Here is a 20,566-nt window from a genome sequence, read left to right as displayed (position 1 = left end):
GGTATAGGGGGGGCCCACACTGCACACCTTGAACCCATTTCTGCAATACAGGTGCAAGGTGTGTGGTGTCTCCAGAGTCCCCTGTCAGCGGTGCACTAATCATGGGGAAAATGCTGCGGCATGCTTTTTTCCTCAGGCGTTTTGTGCATGCGAAATACAAATATCACCAGAAAAATGGCCACCGCATCATTTCGACAGAGACTTGCACCAATGTTTACTAGTGCCCACTAATGCGTAGCCAGTTAAGAGGAGGAGGTCCGGATGGGGACTGCTCCCACCACTCACCTCCCCTCTTAATATGCCCCGGACTGTAAGCCACAGATAATTCCAACTCACTTCACTGGGCAGAATGATGGTCAAAAATATCAAGTGCATTAAATATGGCGAAGGAAAAGGGTTAATCTGTAATCAATACAGATTGCATACTTTTTAGGGAGCACGATATAAGCATCATCTGTGATCTGGGATGGACAATCAATGAGCAGATGGTAAAACTACTCGATTTCAGAGTGAACAAGTCACATCGATGGGATCTGCCATCAGGGTTGGACTGGCCCACAGGGGTATTGGGGAAATCCCTGGTGGGCCTCACTGCCAGTGGGCCCACCCTCACTTCTAGGTGTCAAGTTCCAGACTTCAAATTATAGATTTTTACTCTATTAGATGACATTTACCTGGTGGAGCAGGAGCACTGATCAACATGGAGGCTTGGTTCCATTCTATAAAAACTACACCAAGATTGATTAGCCAAGTGTCTATGGTGGCTTGCCACACCCCCTCTGGTGGATGACCTCACCGCTTAAGCATGGGCCCCACCACTTAATTCCCCCTGTGGGCCTGTCATGCTCCAGTCCGACACCATCTGCCATTTAGTAATTAGAGGACAGGGAACTTGAATCCTACTGTATCTAGAGTGGGGAGGGCAGTGTCAAATTGCTGCATGTTCGGGTATATAAATTATGCCAAGCCACCTTTACCAGGTGTTGCAAATAAATATTAAATGCAAATAAAAATAACTGCAACATTCTTTTGTTGTCTCCGGATGTGATTTGTGGACTGTACACACTATGACGCCTCATACTTATGGCTCGTCCTGAGAGAACACATAGCAGCCTGAGCGTTTATTCAAAACTTTAACAAACGTTTCACAAAAACATAAAAAAAAAAAAAAAATTGCAACCTTCTTTCCTTATATTTAATACTGTTATAACCAAGAGCTATTTTATTATTTACAGCAAAGTAAACCTCATAAGATAAGAGAATCCGGGCCGGCTGCCATCTCATTAATTTCATGTTAATAATTTTGCCCTCATGGTAACTTTACTAACCGTAAGGATAGATCAGTTGAACTGCACTTCCTTCAGTCCTCACTGGGAGCTCTTTCAGCACCTTGGGGATGGACAGCTCTGCCAGCCTTGGTCTAGCACTAGGACAGATTATCGAAGTTGCGTCAGATCCTGGCAAGAGAACAAGTTGCCTCAACAAGCCCTGGAAATCAAAATACAGTCCCTTCAAAAGCACAGTTTTCAAAGATGCAGGGAACAGGTTCTAACTTCACATGCAATGTTCTGGGGAGATGTTTAAAAACAGAAGCCAAGAATGCAACAGGCTGCACAGCGCACCCAGAAGGCCGCTTACCTTGGATATGAAAACATAGATGTGATTCAATCTATGACCTCTTTCTATAGTCACTCATTTTTTTATGGTAATAATAACAAGATGTTTTACATTTAGGCAATTTTGTATCTTCAGAGAATTTATACAAAATATATTTTCTTGCATTTAATGTCTAACTAGATTAAACCTAAGCATATTACCTAAAGCAAACCTTCTGATTAATTACAACAGGAAAATTACTGTATGCTGTGTAGAAGGATTTACATACATCCCTTAAATTGCTATAAAGTTCAAATACCAATTATCAAACAACTTAGCGAAACTAGATGCTTTTCTTACATGTAACTATTGGATGTCTGGTTACGTGTCTAGTTGTGCACAGGCTATAAGTACACAGGGCTCAGCGAGCACATCAGCAACCTGGTTGGCTACCTCTAGGGTGGCTACCCATCGGCGTTAATAAAATGGCAGTAACATCACATGTCGAAGGTGATCACGTTTGACATAATGGGGCTGATGTGGCATTGAACACAAGTCAGTCGTATTTATACCCGCATTGCATGCACAGATTAAAATGTGTCTATGCGACAGCCCCTACCAATACGCTTGGCTTCGTAGGGGGTCATCATTATCAGCGAGCGCTTACACCAGCCACATCCTTGGTACAAAAACTCTATCTGGAAAGGTGCGACTGAGTTGAGTGTCAATTGCCCAGAAATGCGTGTGCTCAGCTCCTCAGCATGCACAGTTAGAAAACATACAAGATTCTCCCGCGAAACTGACATATGTCCAATTGTGTATGGAACCGGGGGTGGGGGGGAGCATCCAAAAAGGAACGGGAAGGACTTTAGCTGCACCCAGGGCCGTAGAGAGCATGCCCGGGGCCCGGGAAATGAAGGGGTGTGGCATAATCGTAGAGGCGTGGCCACGTCCCCTTCATAAAATTAAGAAAAAAGTGGAATTCTGTGTGCCCTTCAGCCAGGGGCAGATCCAGGGGGGTGGGGAGGAGCGAGGGGGGAGGGGAGGAGAGGGAGTCATTTTGGTCACTCCCTCCTCACACAATATGCAGGGAGAGGAAAAAAGTTTGGTGTCCCACCCTAACCTTCCAGCCGCCATGTAATAATGTGCTAGTTAGCTATTGTGGTTTAATAGTTAACACTGTTTAAAAGTTATATGGTACCACGCAGGCACGACCGCGGCTATGTCTTTTGCTGCAGCCACGTCTGCATCTTATGGAGCATACACACGGTCAGATTTGTCAGACTTGTCAGATTTGTCAGATGAACGACTGAATGATTTGAACGATTTTACCAAAGTTTTGAACGATTTGAACGATGGACGATTCCATTCATTTTAATGCAGTCAAAAATCGTTCAAAGTCTGACTGCAAACCCATCAGATGTCAGATATCGTTATCTGACAAACGGGAATGCGCATCGTTGATCGTCCATCGTTCAGGCATGTCAGATATGAACGATTTTCCTTCAGATATGAACGACTGAACGATTTTTAAATCGTTATCGTTCATATCTGAAGGAAAAATCTGATCGTGTGTATGCACCATTATACTAATGCCTTGGACGATTTTCTTAATACTGACACGCTCACTTGCAGCGTCTTGCGATGGTCTATCTCCATCTCAGGGGGTCTTTAGACGTACCATTGAAACTTTCACCAGCGCTATGGCAGGTGCGGTATCTCTGTCTGAGCGTGGCCTCTAGTGTGAATGGCTGTGCGTCTTTGGACATTCGCTTGCTGGTAAATACTTACTGAGAAGAAGCCTTTCTGCCGCCTTCTGCTCCCAACATACATCCGAGAGTTAGAGGTGTTTAAATAGACAGGAAACGGTTTGTCTAGAACACTAAACAGAAATAAACATCACCACTGTACAGTAATTAATGACAATGACACAGTTATATTTGAACATTACAGTGCATTCACTTTTATTCTTACAGTACAAACTAGTAATATTCATGTCCAACAAATCGCGCCTTTCACAGCAGAATGATCTGCGCAGTAGAAGCGTTATTTGTTGGACATGAATTGGAAACAAATTGTTCATAATAAAACCTAAGCGCAGCATATATCTTATATTTGGCAATCTTATTTCCCCAGAGAGCTTACATTCTAATTTAGACACCCACAGACAAGTGACTGGAGTCATTAATGAAGCTGCAGACAGATTTATTTAGCGCTATTTTTCTTTTTGTAGGTGTGTAAAAGGTATCTGCTGTTTCAGTTCACTTTAATTATTTAGCTACAACAGTTGTTCCCATTGTTTCATTATAACAAAGAAGTTATTTAAAAAAAAAAAAAAAAGTGTCATTCATGTAAAATGACCGGTGACCTTCTGTACCTAACAGCGCTGGACTCCACGAAGCCAGAATCTACCGCACTCACTCAGTGCGCTGACAGAGAGGAGGGGGCTCAAACGGAGACTGTACATGCACCCACTTCTCTCTTAAAACGCCCCTGCATTGGACACATTATCCTGACAGTTTAATACAGATCACTGCACAGCATTTATCTGCTTATATGGATCCTATATAATATAGACCAATATATTATTAATACTCCCACTGCCATATACAGTATATACTCTCTAATCTAACAATGGAGCCGAATCAGAGGTAGGTGCAGAAAAACCTGCAGCTGCGTCTATTGATGGTCACCCAACTGGAACTTCATGCAAATGAGGCTACAAACTCCTTCATGTACATCTGTGCATCTAAATACAGCATGCAAGGACTGAGATGCTCAGTGCCAGTGTCCGTACACTCAGTGATACCGATTGGTGCGTCCTCATAAACCACATCGGTCACACCATCGAAAATTTGCACGGGCCCTTTGGCAGATGCAATTTCTCCATCTCGGTATGACCTGCTATGGGAGTAGGCTAAGCATCTATTTAACCACTTACACTGACACTCCTATACAGGGCCGGCAACAGAAATCTTGGGGCCCGGTACACTGGTGTCTTTGGGGGCCCCCCATGAAACCCCCATTACCCCGACACCATCCCCTCAGCCTAAAAACCCTGAACCCAGAGGCGTCACTTACCTCTGTGACACCCGGTGCGGCAGGACTGAAACGCTTTACACGCGCGCTCAAAAGGGGGTGGCTTCGCCTGCTAAGCCACGCCCCCTATGTGTGCCGATCCGGGAAGCGTTAATGCCTCCTGTTCTCGGCACACAGTGGGCTTCCCCAGCGCTCCTGCAGCTGCTGGGGCAGCCCACAATCTCTCCCCTTCCTCTCTCCATGTCACGGTGACACCATCCAACAGGGTGACACCAAAATAGCAGAGCAGCTCTGCTATTTTGGCATCACCCCCTTGGATGGTGTCACCCAGTGCGGCCCGCACCCCCCTAGTGACGCCAGTGCCTGAACCCCCCACACCACAAGGTGTATTTTTTAGATAGACATACTGTACATTTCAAATTGATGTATCTGGCTTTGTTTTGTTTACTGCTGTACCATGGTGCTTTCATTTGAAACGTCTTGAAATAGACAAAAGTCGACCAAAACGTCGACTTTTGTCACAGTTTATGTGAATCTAACTAAAAAATACACCTTTTTGAACTTTGGTGATCTATATACATATACATATATATACACACATACATATATATATACACACACACATACATATATATACACACATACATATATATACACACACATACATATACACATACATATATATACACACATAACAATGCCCATAAGATGGACCATCACCACTCGTGCGCTAAAACACTATCTATCTCATATCTATCTATCCATCTATCCCATATTTATCTGTCTCTCTCATATATATCTATCTATCTCATATCTACCTATCTATCTCATATCTATCTATCTCATATCTATCTCATATCTATCTATCCATCCCATATTTATCTGTCTCTCTCATATATATCTATCTCATATCTATCTCTCTCTCATATCTATCCATCTATCCCATATTTATCTCTCATATCTATCTATCTATCTATCTCTCATATCTGTCTCTCTCATATCTATCTATCTATCTCTCATATCTATCTCATATCTATCCATCTCATATCTATCCATCTCATATCTATCCATCTCTCATATCTATCCATCTCTCATATCTATCCATCTCTCATATCTATCCATCTCTCATATCTATCCATCTCTCATATCTATCCATCTCTCATATCTATCCATCTCTCATATCTATCCATCTATCCCATATTTATCTGTCTCTCTCATATATATCTATCTATCTCATATCTATCTATCCATCTATCCCATATTTATCTGTCTCTCTCATATATATCTATCTATCTCATATCTATCTCATATCTATCTCTCATATCTATCTCTCATATCTATCCATCTCATATCTATCCATCTCATATCTATCCATCTCATATCTATCCATCTCATATCTATCCATCTCATATCTATCCATCTCATATCTATCCATCTCATATCTATCTATCTCTCATATCTATCCATCTATCCCATATTTATCTGTCTCTCTCATATCTATCTATCCATCTATCCCATATTTATCTGTCTCTCTCATATATATCTATCTATCTCATATCTATCTACCTATGTATCTCATATCTATCTATCTCATATCTATCTATCTCATATCTATCTATCTATCCATCTATCTCATATCTATCTGTCTCTCTCATATATATCTATCTATCTCATATCTATCTCTCATATCTATCCATCTATCCCATATTTATCTGTCTCTCTCATATCTATCTCTCTATCTCTCATATCTATCTCTCATATCTATCTCTCATATCTATCTCTCATATCTATCTCTCATATCTATCTCTCATATCTATCTCTCATATCTACCTATCTATCTCATATCTATCTCATATCTATCCATCTCATATCTATCCATCTCATATCTATCCATCTCATATCTATCCATCTCATATCTATCCATCTCATATCTATCCATCTCATATCTATCCATCTCATATCTATCCATCTCATATCTATCCATCTCTCATATCTATCTATCCATCTATCCCATATTTATCTGTCTCTCTCATATATATCTATCTATCTCATATCTATCTATCCATCTATCCCATATTTATCTGTCTCTCTCATATATATCTATCTATCTCATATCTATCTCATATCTATCTCTCATATCTATCTCTCATATCTATCTCTCATATCTATCTCTCATATCTACCTATCTATCTCATATCTATCCATCTCATATCTATCCATCTCATATCTATCCATCTCATATCTATCCATCTCATATCTATCTATCTCTCATATCTATCTATCCATCTATCCCATATTTATCTGTCTCTCTCATATATATCTATCCATCTATCCCATATTTATCTGTCTCTCTCATATATATCTATCTATCTCATATCTATCTCATATCTACCTATCTATCTCATATCTATCTCATATCTATCCATCTCATATCTATCCATCTCATATCTATCCATCTCATATCTATCCATCTCATATCTATCTATCTCTCATATCTATCCATCTATCCCATATTTATCTGTCTCTCTCATATATATCTATCTATCTCATATCTATCTCTCATATCTATCCATCTATCCCATATTTATCTGTCTCTCTCATATCTATCTATCTCATATCTATCTATCTCTCATATCTATCTCTCATATCTATCTCTCATATCTATCTCTCATATCTATCTCTCATATCTATCTCTCATATCTATCTCTCATATCTATCTCTCATATCTATCTCTCATATCTATCTCTCATATCTATCTCTCATATCTATCCATCTATCCCATATTTATCTGTCTCTCTCATATCTATCTATCCATCTCATATCTATCTCATATCTACCTATCTCATATCTATCTCATATCTATCCATCTCATATCTATCCATCTCATATCTATCCATCTCATATCTATCTATCTCTCATATCTATCCATCTATCCCATATTTATCTGTCTCTCTCATATATATCTATCTATCTCATATCTATCTATCCCATATTTATCTGTCTCTCTCATATATATCTATCTATCTCATATCTATCTATCTCTCTCATATCTATCTATCTCATATCTATCTATCTACCTATCTATCTCATATCTATCTATCTCATATCTATCTATCTATCCATCTATCTCATATCTATCTATCCATCCCATATTTATCTGTCTCTCTCATATATATCTATCTATCTCATATCTATCTCTCATATCTATCCATCTATCCCATATTTATCTGTCTCTCTCATATCTATCTATCTCATATCTATCTATCTCTCATATCTATCTCTCATATCTATCTCTCATATCTATCTCTCATATCTATCTCTCATATCTATCTCTCATATCTATCTCTCATATCTATCTCTCATATCTATCTCTCATATCTATCCATCTATCCCATATTTATCTGTCTCTCTCATATCTATCTATCTCATATCTATCTATCTCTCATATCTATCTATCTCTCATATCTATCTCTCATATCTATCTCTCATATCTATCTCTCATATCTATCCATCTATCCCATATTTATCTGTCTCTCTCATATCTATCTATCTCATATCTATCTATCTCTCATATCTACCTATCTATCTCATATCTATCCATCTCATATCTATCCATCTCATATCTATCCATCTCATATCTATCTATCTATCTCTCATTATCTATCTATCTCTCATAATCTATCTATCTATCTCTCATATCTATCTCTCATATCTATCTCTCATATCTATCTCTCATATCTATCTCTCATATCTATCTATCTATCTCTCATATCTATCTATCTATCTCTCATATCTATCTATCTATCTCTCATATCTATCTATCTATCTCTCATATCTATCCATCTCATATCTATCCATCTCATATCTATCCATCTCATATCTATCCATCTCATATCTATCCATCTCATATCTATCCATCTCATATCTATCCATCTCATATCTATCCATCTCATATCTATCCATCTCATATCTATCCATCTCATATCTATCCATCTCATATCTATCCATCTCATATCTATCCATCTCATATCTATCCATCTCATATCTATCCATCTCATATCTATCCATCTATATCATATCTACTGTATCTATCTATCTCATATTCATCTATCCATCCATCTATCTAAGCAATATACAAGGAGGGGCACCTTAAATCCCACAATTCTTTGCGTAAATGGTCAAAATAAAACTACATTAAAAAGTCACATTCAGTCTGTGCCGGCAAATAAACAAGGGGGGGGGGGGTGGGGGGGGGGGGGGGACTAGATTCCCACCTCTGGAACAGCAGCTCCGCTTTTTATAGATCTCGATATCCCACGGGTGGTGTTTCTGTGCAAAACAGAAGAAGAAGGGGGGTACCCAATGGTGCATAAATAGTTTTTATTTTTTAAAAATAACAGTGCACCATCTGGTATGTGGTACGGGCACCATCTGGTACGGGCACCATCTGGTACGGGCACCATCTGGTATATGGTACGAGCAGATGTTCAGTGCAGGGTCATCAATCATCTGGAAACATGCTGAACCCGATGATATCGTCAGGTTGACTAGCATGTTGGAAAGATGATAGATGTCTAAATGACCAGCGGGCATGCGCATCGCTGGTCGTTTTAGACATTTTTGCAATCGATTTGTAAATGATTTGCAAACGGTTTATGAACGATTGAACGATGGAACGATCGTTATTGTTCAATCGCTCATAAAAATCGCTAAGTGGATACCCCAATTAATAGGTGGTCTGTTTTGGTAAATTGCGTACATTTGGTAAACTCGCACTTTTTCACAACTCTCCAATGTAATAGGGTGTCAGTTCAATAGAACTCGCATTTTTTCAGAGTTACTAAAAATCGCCATTATCAAAATCGCATCCAGATGTTTTTCTCAACTCGCCCAATGTAATAGGGTGCGAGTTTCAAACTGACAAAAAAAGTTTACCAAAAGTCCCCAAATAATAGACCAGCTTCAGGATAGCGAATTTATCCTGAGCGGATCAGAGTAACACAGAAACATGCACATACCCATGAGATATCTGCATGTTTCTGTGTGTACATATAAAAATAGTTTAAAAAAAAAATAAAAAATTCCGTGCAGCTCCTTCCCAAAAGCATAACCAGCCCGGGCTTTACAAAGCCTGTCCTGGTTCTAAAAATACAGGGGCCAAAATGTGAACGGGTCCCCTGTATATTAAAAACCAGCACAGGGCTTTGCTGAGCCGCTCCAGGTTGTGGAAAAACAGGGGACAAAACGAGTAGGGGTCCCCTGTAATCTCCATAAACAGCACCAGACTCTTTCTAGCAGGGGGGGGTTGGCACATATTAAGATTATTCACACATTTTGATCACATAATCACAGGCATACCTTATCACGATGAATGCATAATTTAAGATTATTGTATAAATAATCCACCATATTTACACAGTAGGATAATGCCGGTGGCTGAATAGATCCCGACAGGGGAGGTAAGTGCCCCCCCTCCCCCCCAAACCCTAACCCTTCCTTCGCGGTGCCTAACCCTAACCTCCCCCCGGTGGTGCCTAACCCTAACCTCTCCCCAGTGGTGCCAAACCCTAACCCCCCCCCCTGCCCGCACCCTAAACCTAACCCTCCCCGGGAATGCCTAAACCTAACCTCCCCCCGGTGGTGCCTAACCCTAACCTCTCCCCAGTGGTGCCTAACCCTAACCCCCCCCCTGCCCGCACATTTTTGCAATCGATTTGTAAACGATTTGCAAACGGTTTTTGAACGATTGAACAATGGAACGATCGTTATTGTTCAATCGTTCATAAAAATCGCTAAGTGGATACCCCAATTTATAGGTGGTCTGTTTTGGTAAATTGCGTACATTTGGTAAACTCGCACTTTTTCACAACTCTCCAATGTAATAGGGTGTCAGTTCAATAGAACTCGCATTTTTTCAGAGTTACTAAAAATCGCCATTATCAAAATCGCATCCAGATGCCCGCCCGCATCCAGATGCCCGCCCCGGGGTTAGGGTTAGACAGTTTCCCCATTCCCGGGGAAACTGTTATTCTTACCCGGGTCCTTCGTTTGGTATTCTGGCATTCGGGATGCCGACGCAGGTATCCTGATCTACTTCGGGATATCAGCGCCGGCATTTTGCCGGGCGGCGGGATTCCGGCATTGGTATATCGACAGCTGGCAACCTGTTCGCCGATATTAACTACATCTCCAGTTACACTATTCAGAAATATGGATTTATAAATTAAACTCCTCACACACAAATTAGATTACAATATATAAACACTTCAAGTCATGATATTCAGGACCATACAGTATAAGACTTAACTGTAGTCATCTGTCAGACTCAACAAAATGCAGCGAATAGTTGTAGTATCCGTGACTTACATTTCCATTGGTATACTGCAGTCAATGGTGAGGGAGATGGAGATACCGGACACAGCTAAGACTAACGTGTGCCACTGGTCATTGGCCAGTGAGACACCTCGAAATGTAGCTTTGGTCTGACAATTATGAGAGTGTTCCGGGTTCCAAAACAGGAAGTGAATCTTATTTTCGGAGTATCTCATTCCAAGAAGGACGTGTTTGCTACCTTCTCTGATCACAGTAAACAGATATTCGTTTTTCTGGAAAAAAAAAAAGAAAAAAAAAAGGTTAAAAACATTGGAGGTTAAAAAAGGAAGTAGCAAAAATCCTAGAAAAACAATGGTAAATGTTTATATTTTAACCAAAAGACTTCCAGCATTTCATTGTTAAACCAGATTTGTAGGGATGTCAGAAAGTAGTACCCACCATTACATTTATACACCTTTATTCTTCAGTTTGTGTTTCAGAAATCCCCTGATTACGCAATGCTGAAGAACGATCACCTAATCACCAAAGTCATTAGATAAAGTTGTATGAGAGAATTTATCATAAGGAAACTGCCCTCTTGGTAAGCTACAGATTCATGTGGATGTTCTTTGTCAGAATTTGCATCGTTGATTGCAATCCGCTTCATTGGAGCTACCGACAGTGTACATGGCTCTCATATTAAATTCCCAGTTCCTGTGCCAATTAATAATCTACAATTGAAGGTTGAGACTTCTGCTTGGTACTTGCAGCCCTCCCATCGGCCCATGGGTGATTTTAATCAGCAAAGGTCCTGCATTGCGGTCTATAGATTAGGGGGCACTATTACAGCAAGTCCTTGTTAAATTGATATAATGTTTTTAGTATTATCAGTATTAGGGACCCATATGATGAGGTTCGCCTTAACATAGTGGGTGGGCTCACATTTGTAGCCAAGTAAGAGCCTCATTTATGCTCCACGTTAATTATAGAGTTTGTCTCAGAAATGTAAGGTGTTTCAGAATTGTTTTGACTCTCTGAATTCTACCTGCATGTTCTTTTTCTGGCATGGCACTACAAGCCTAAGAGGTCTAGTTACTAAGCAATGTTAGGAGACAGAGTGAAAAGTGATGAGGTGCCAGCCAATCAGCTCCTAACTATAATTTTTCAAACACAGCCTGTGAGATGACAGTTAGGAGCTGATTGGCTGGCACCTTATCACTTTTCACTCTGTCTCCTAACACTACTTAGTAAATAGACCTTCAGTATGGTAGCACCTCTTACCATGTTTAAACTTCCTATTAAGCTATTTTTTAGACTGTCTGGGCGTCAATGGCAAACAATTGTCCTAAAATCAGGAAAAATATCGAAAAGTACAGCAGAAATAACACTGATATGCACATCTGAGTATTGACTTAGATCTTTATTTACTACAATCCGCAATGGTAATGCAGATTGTAGTGTGATATTACAGAGTGAATTTGCATTGCGAATTCAGGCAATATCACAGGGATTTACTACAAATCCCTTGCAGGGACAAAGCTTGCGAGAAAGCTCTGTCCCTGAGAATCCCCTCCGCACACTAGTCATGGTATTTTCGCTAAAAAATACTGTGACAAGTGCTCCGCGCATGTGCCGACCGGTCGCCGCTGCTACCCCACGGCGCTAAGCCCCGCCCCCAAGCCCCCCGCAATCGCGGACCCCCCGCAACCCCCCCCCTCTCCCTTAATTATACTTACCTGCATGATCCGGGCTCCGGTGATGTCCTCCGGTCAGCTTACATCCCATACTGCACTGGGATCCGGTCACCTGATGACCGGGCCACAGTGCAGTATGGGAGACCAGCTGACCGGAGGGAGTACATCACCGGAGCCCCGAACTCCGGTTCCTGGACTTAGGTAAGTTAATTTTTTTTTTTACAATTTGCTTTTTCTTTTTTTTTTTTTTGCACTCTCCCAGTCAGAGCGGAGCAGGAGCCCGGTAACCGGGGACCCTGGATAACGCCACCTCCAGGTGCAGTTATCATCACAGGGCTTTCCCCGGTATTTTTTCACAATTTATTTTTAGTAACTTTGGCCAGATCACATTTCCCATTACAATTATGGGAAATGCTATCTGCTTACAAAAAATAAGTGATACTTAGGGGTTGGAGTAGAATTTTACGACTTCTACTCCAATTACCATACAGTAACTGTAGGTGATACTAAAATAATGTGAAAAAGGTGTGAAAACACCCTTTTTCACATTATTTTAGTAAAAATAATGTTAATAAATAGAGCCCTTAATGAGATGTGGTACTAATAGCAACATTTATAGTTCTTGCAAATGTGACTTTGTACTGCATGTTCATGAGCACAGTGACCATAGTTCCCACATTTAAAATGAAATAGCTGGTAAAAAAAAATATGGTGGTTCACCTTGGGCGGAAGGCTGGGGATCTTCACAGTGACAACAATGGAAAACTCCTCGGGGAAGACCTGGCAGTACTGGAAAAGACGAGATGATGGGAAGCTGAGCACATGGGGTGACGGGGAGAGGTGAAAGCCACGGGCACCCTGAGATTGCACCATCCTTAACCCGGCTAGGGACTTGCCCGGAGGAATCACTTCTGACAGCATGTCCAGCGGTCGGAGGTCTATGGAGAGAGATAATTGCACCAAAATATTGTAAACCTGTAATGGGCATTCTTCATTACAGACTTAGGTGGGTTTATCAAACCTTCAGAACAGGACAAATGGAGGTATTGCCAACACCAGATCAACAATGAGGCGGATGGCGCTACAGGTCCAGGGCTCAACATAAAAATAGGCCTATCATCAAGGCCGCATGATGATGACGGCCAGCTGCCCACATGGTTGGCCTTAAATCATAACTGTTAAAATTGTTTTTCTAGTGTTCTCACGAAATTATGTAATTTGATTATTTTCTTCTATTTAGGGAGACAATGGGGCTGAGAGTGAAGGGGTGTACATGCCCTCCCACGTGGGTCTGGCCACACCCACACAGCACTGGTCACAGCTCCTTTCCATTTCAGAATAGGCCATTGAACATTTTCAGACTCTTAATCCAGGCCTGGGTGTTGACCACAGCAACCAGATTCTAGTTATTATTTGTCTAGTATATTCTATGAGATAACTAGAAGCTGATTTGTAGCTATGGAAAACAGATCCACTTGTCCTCTTGGATGATTTGATACATCTCCCCCTATGTACTGTATTCTTTTAAGTTATAGTGATTATTAAAGGGAAAAAAATTCAGTTTGACTATTGTTTCAGTTAAAAAAAAAAGAATACTCAAGATGATAATAAAACAGCTATAACTATAGCTTAGGGGCATATTTATCACAAACCGCAATTTTTATGTCTAATTTCAAACTAATTTACCATTTTTTTCTCTTGCCGGGAGACGGGCTTCGATAAGAGCTTGTCCTGGCAATGAGCTGCAAGCGTAACGCTATTACACTGCTTCCTGGTTCCGATTCACTGCAGCCAATGCGCATACACGGCCTCCAGCCGGCGCATGCATCACCGGGGGCTGACGGAGAGAGGAATCTGGACGATCCCTCTCTGTAAGAATTTGCAATATAGTAGTCCATGGGGGATAGGATTGAAATACCGGCGGCTGATCAAATCCCGACAGTGGAAGCCCTACAGGAGGAGATCCCGACGCCGGATGGTAAGTATCCTAACCCTTCCCTGCCCCCCCCCCCACCAACCCTCCCTTGGTGGTGCCTAACCCTAACCCATCTGCATTTTGCCCTGCGGCGGGATGGCGTTGTCGGTATATCGGCGGCCGGCATCTTGTCCGCCGGGATATTGACTACATCCCGTCCATAGCATGGGCTACTATAGGATGTTACCTATCGGGCCAAGCTCAGACTTGATTCCTATGGGGGCTGCATTTGTGGATGAAAGTGGAGGGACTGTGGCAGATATTCGAAAACAGCTGTTTATGGGGAATATCCTGCAAATATTTAATGATAAATAGGCCCCTTAGTAATTAGTTATAGATTTACAAGGCACTGTGCATTTGAACACCTGGCAGTATACAGTATATATCACACACATAACATATGTATGTTTGATTATTGTTTTAATACTAAATATATATCAGTATTTTTTTCTGGTTAACACATTTATTTCCATTGAAAACATGCTAAAATATCAGGCACTCGTTCTTCAATTTTGTAATATTTTGCTCTTGGCATCATGTTTACCAGTGTTTGCTTATTCTAGACTTCTGAAGGTTTTACTTATACAAGTTTTCTTCTTTAAAGCATTTAAGTGTCCTGTGTTCCTGACAGGAGGCGGCTTTGTGTAAATCACTGTTTTCTTAACGCTGTCCAATCAGCATTAACTATAAACTGCACTAAGCTCTGTATTCATTTAAACATCTCCAGGGTTTTGTGTTCTGAAGAATGAGCTGTTGCTATGATTACCAGCTCTGGGACTGTGGGGTGCCTAAAAATCGGAACCCTACAGTTTTGTTACCTGGGGGTAAATCACTACAGTAATAGTTTTATCTGGAATTGTTCTTTAATTATATATTTATACTGTCACTGTACTTGTGTATATATATATATATATATATATATATATATATATATATATATATATATATAAACACGGCAGCATTATAGAACTAGTTATAGAAATTAAAAGCCTCACCAAAAAAAAAAATAGTTGCAGCCACAAAAACTCCACTGTATATCTATTATATAATTGAGTATGATGTGTTTAGATATGAGAATATATATATATATATACATACATACATACATACATACATACACACATACACACATACACACACACACACACTACCGTTCAAAAGTTTAGGGTCACTTAGAAATGTCCTTATTTTTGAAAGAAAAGCACTTTTTTTCAATGAAGATAACATTACATTAATCAGAAATACACTCTATACATTGTTAACGTGGTAAATGACTATACTAGCTGCAAATGTCAGTTTTTTAAAGGAATATCTACATAGGTGTACAGAGGCCCATTTTCAGCAATTATCACTCCAGTGTTCTAATGGTACATTGTGCTTGCTAAGCGCGTTAGAAGACTAATGGATGATTAGAAAACCCTTGTGCAATTATGTTAGCACAGCTGAAAACATGTTTGCTCGTTGGAGAAGCTATAAAACTGGCCTTCCTTTTAGCTAGTTGAGTATCTGGAGCATCACATTTGTGGGTTCAATTATACTCTCCAAATGGCCAGAAAAAGAGAACTTTCATGTGAAACTCAACAGTCTATTCTTGTTCTTAGAACTGAAGGCTATTCCATGCGAGAGATTGCCAAGAAACTGAACATTTCCTACAACGGTGTGTACTACTCAATTCAGAGAACAGCACAAACAGGCTCTAACCAGAGTAGAAAGAGAAGTGGGAGGCCCCAATGCACAACTGTGCAAGAAGACAAGTACATTAGAGTCTCTAGTTTGAAAAATAGATGCCTCACAAGTCCTCAACTGGCAGCTTCATTAAATGGTACACGCAAAATGCCAGTGTCAACGTCTACAGTGAAGAGACGACTTCGGGATGCTGGCCTTCTAGGCAGATTGGCAACGAAAAGCCATATCTGAAACTGGCCAATAAAAGGAAAAAAGATTAATATGGACAAAAGAACACAGATATTGGACAGAGAAAGATTGGAAAAAGTGTTATGGACAGACGAATCGAAGTTTGAGGTGTTTAGATCACACAGAAGAACAACATTTGTGAGACGCAGAACAAGTAAAAAGATGCTGGAAGAGTGCCTGACGCCATCTGTCAAGCATGGTGGAGGTAATGTGATGGTCTGGGGCTGCTTTTGTGCTGGTAAAGTAGGAGATTTGTACAAGGTAAAAGGGATTTTGAATAAGGAAGGTTATCACTCCATTCTGCCACGTCATGCCATACCCTGTGGACAGTGCTTGATCGGAGCCAATTTCCTCCTCTAACAGGACAATGACCCAAAGCACACCTCCAAATTATGCAAGAACTATTTAGGGAAGAAGCAGGCAGCTGGTATTCTGTCTGTAAAGGAGTGGCCAGCGCATTCACCAGATCTCAACCCCATTAAGCTGTTGTGGGAGCAGCTTGACCGTATGGTACGCAAGAAGTGCCCATCAAGCCAATCCGACTTGTGGCAGGTGCTTCAGGAAGCGTGGGGTGAAATTTCTTCAGATTACCTCAACAAATTAACAGCTAGAATGCCAAAGGTCTGCAATGCTGTAATTGCTGCAAAAGGATCATTCTTTGATGAAAGAAAAGTTTGAAGGACAAATTGTTATTTCAAATAAAAATCATTATTTCTAACCTTGCCAATGTCTTGACTATATGTTCTAATCATTTTGCAACTCATTTGATAAATAAAAGTCAGTTTTCATGCAAAACACGAAATTGCCTGGGTGACCCCAATCTTTTGAACGGTAGTGTGTGTGTGTGTGTGTGTGTGTGAGACTGTGTATATATACATATACACACACATATATATTATATAATATATATATTATATAATATTATATATATATACATATATATACACATACATATATATATACATACATATATATATATATATACATACATACATACATATATACATACATACACACACACACACACACACACACACACACACATACACGCACACATACATACACAATATATATATAATATGTTAATTGCCTACTCTCCCTGAATGTCCGGGAGGCTCCCGAAAACGGGTGGTGTCTCCCGGACTTGTCCGCTACTCGGCTGCAGCTGCCCACTCTGAGTGAAGTGGAATTGCATCATCATGACCCTGTCCCCTGTTTCCCAATGCCAGAAATCGCAGCATTATCTAGTGGGGGGATGGGAATGGGAAGCTGGCGCTCGGGATCCCGGCCGGGTTACAATCCCGAAGCCTAGAGGTAAGTATCCTAACCTAACCTCTAACCCACCTTTTTATTTAGTTCAGGGCTCAACAGAGCCCTGACTCCAACAGTGTGTGCTGGATCCTCAACTGGGTTCTCGAATGAGCTGAGTCTGGCTGCCTTTACTGTTTTGTTTACAGCTGCACCCAGCTGCTTCATTGTCTACACTATCATCGTCCTCTAGTGCTATTGCCATGATTAGGATACTATTCTCTTCTCCAGTTTCTTTCTTGGGATTGTAAACTGTACTGTGTGGCATAATATGAATTTGGGCCCTACTGTGTGGCAGAATATGAATTTGGGCCCTATTGTGTGGCATAATATGAATTTGGGCCCTATTGTGTGGCATAATATGAATTTTAACCCTACCGTGTGACATAATATGAATTTGGGTCCTATGGTTTTGCATAATATTAATTTGGGCCCTACTGTGTGGCATAATATGATTTGGGTCCATACTATATGGCATAATATGAAGTGAGACCCTACTGTGTGGCATAAGATGAATTGGGGGCAGGTATCGGCATATAGCAGAATATGATGACCATAGAAGAGGCACGTGCTTTAGCGTGATGGAATATTCTTTATCGGCTGCTGGGCAGGGGTGCCAAGAGGGGCAGACGAGTGGGTCCAAATTACCCAGGTCTCTGTGGGGATGTGGGAGTGCCAGAGAGGCAAAGCCACACCCCCTGCGGTGCTGTATCCACTTCCCTTGTTGCCATAGGAATGTACACCCTGACAGTGTATGGTCATGCCCTCCAGGTACTTGGGCCATCCCAATGTCTCAGCGGCTCTGCTGCTGGGTCCCAGCACACCTCATTCACTCTCACCATCCCTGGCAAGAAAAGTTCTGTGAGTGGCAGAAACCTGACATTAAACTTTTACTCCCGTATCTGTCTGCAGCTGCTCTGTTAGCAGCCAAGAGTGGTGCAGAGGAGGGCATTATGGCGAGCCCAAACTATCAACAGAGTCAAAACTGCTGTGCCAAATATTTGCCTTGTTATGCATATGACAGGAAATTTTCCTTATTTCACCACACAGAATTTGGCCCCAACCACACCACAAAGCAAAATTATTTTACTGTTAACATCCCAGCTCTGTTGCAAAATGCAAATACGCATTTAGAAATTTGCTACAATGCATTTAAAATTAACGTGTAAAAATGGCAACATTCCAATAAGGCCAAAGCAGAACTGGAAGATTACACTGCTGGAACTGCCTTGGTGAGACTTCCTGCTTTGGCCAACGGAACTTGATTCTACAGCACATAGCAGAATTGACATTCACCATTCAAGTTGTATTCAATCCAGAAAATGTACATTACCAAATTCAATGTGGTAAGGTGATGCAGGGACACGACTCAGATTGTGTCACCGGAACGTTGCACCTCATTACTATTTGTGCAAATTATTCACAGAAAAATTAGCTCATTGCTACAGGTCACAGGGGGTCATTCAGACCCGCTCGCGAGCAAAGTTCGCTCGCTAGCGGGTCGATGTTGTTAGACTGCGCATGCGCACGACGGAGGGAGCTCCGTCATGCGCATGCGCGAGACCCGGCGAGTGACGAGAAATACGTCGCTCGGGGTCTCGCACCAAAGGGGGCGTGCTGTCGATGGTGAGTGACAGCACGCCCCCTTTGGTGGGCGTGCCGGGGGCATGGCGGCCAGACGGAGGCGTTCCCATGGGAACGCCTACCGTCTGAGTCCGGCCCCACTGACATCAGTAATGATGTCAGTGGGAGTGACTTTGGCTCTGATAGAGCCCAAATCACTCCTGGGCTTGCGGCAGCGAGACCCTACCGCAGGGTCTCGTCGCAATCCCGATGGTTGCGATGGTCTTTGACCATCACGACCATCATCATGGACGCTCGCTATAGCTGTGGGTGGTCACCCACAGCTATACGAGCGTCCAGGAGGACGCTCCATTTTCATGGAGGAGGGCCCTGATTCAGAGCGAGCGCTCTGGTCAGAGCGTCCGGCTCTGAATCAGGCCCACAGTTCATATGCCGACTACTGAGTGTTTTACCATGTCTGCAACTGATTAAGGGGTCTATTCCTCATGGTCTTCAGCTCTTTTAAAAATGCGGAAACAGTAGTGTCTGTGTGTTTTAGGAGTATCTAAATTACAAAACACTAGTATGGGGAGGACTATTCATCATGCTCCGAAAACAGAAAACTTTGTAACATGACTGCGGGTACTATCGTCATCTTCAGATGGTGTTAGCCCGCTGAGCCTCGCTCCTTACTATGGGAAGGAGATCTGGGTTGCGTAGAGGTATCTATACAGATCCCTCCCCCAGCCCTCGTAGACAAGGTCAAGCATACGCGGTAACACTGCCAAGGGATGTATTCCGTCTGTGTAAATCTTTGCTACTTCTATTAGCAGCAGAAATGTGAATGTTACTGTAGGTACCGCGGGACATTTGCTGTTCAGAGCAGTTGTCCTGGCACAATAACTGGATTGCTTTGGTTGATCTGGATCTGCTATCACAAATCACTGCAAGTCAGATCCTTAATTTGTGCAGTGCCCTCGTATTATCAATCATGAATATGCTCCTTAAGCAAGCGTGGGAAATGGAGTGGGTAAACCGGAATATGACTGGTGATATAACAGGTCACATACTGTAGATAAAAGTCGGGGTCCTTATTGGCAGTATTACCTGCATTGAAATGAATATTTTTAGAGCTGTGCTGTTTCCCAGTACAGAATCATGCTCC

At 41.5% G+C, this 20,566-nt stretch overlaps 1 protein-coding gene across 2 annotated transcripts in view; it reads right to left on the bottom strand.

The window, feature by feature from the left end:
- Positions 1-20,566, bottom strand: part of TSPEAR (thrombospondin type laminin G domain and EAR repeats) — a 143,234-nt gene that overhangs the window by 73,759 nt on the left and 48,909 nt on the right. The window contains exons 2-5 of one of the 2 annotated variants that reach the window (XM_088474137.1): positions 13,362-13,579; positions 11,002-11,240; positions 3,388-3,478; positions 1,329-1,488 (exon numbers count right to left, since the gene is read on the bottom strand). In XM_088474137.1, coding sequence (XP_088330263.1) covers positions 1,329-1,488; positions 3,388-3,478; positions 11,002-11,240; positions 13,362-13,579 — 708 coding nt within the window. The remainder of the gene's footprint in view (positions 1-1,328; positions 1,489-3,387; positions 3,479-11,001; positions 11,241-13,361; positions 13,580-20,566) is intronic. The other variant, XM_088474138.1, reaches the window with a different exon arrangement.

Source organism: Taudactylus pleione, unplaced genomic scaffold (assembly GCF_031769625.1).
Source record: "Taudactylus pleione unplaced genomic scaffold, aTauple2 ptg000147l, whole genome shotgun sequence".
NCBI lineage: Eukaryota > Metazoa > Chordata > Amphibia > Anura > Myobatrachidae > Taudactylus > Taudactylus pleione.
This window is presented reverse-complemented; position numbering and strand designations above follow the sequence as displayed.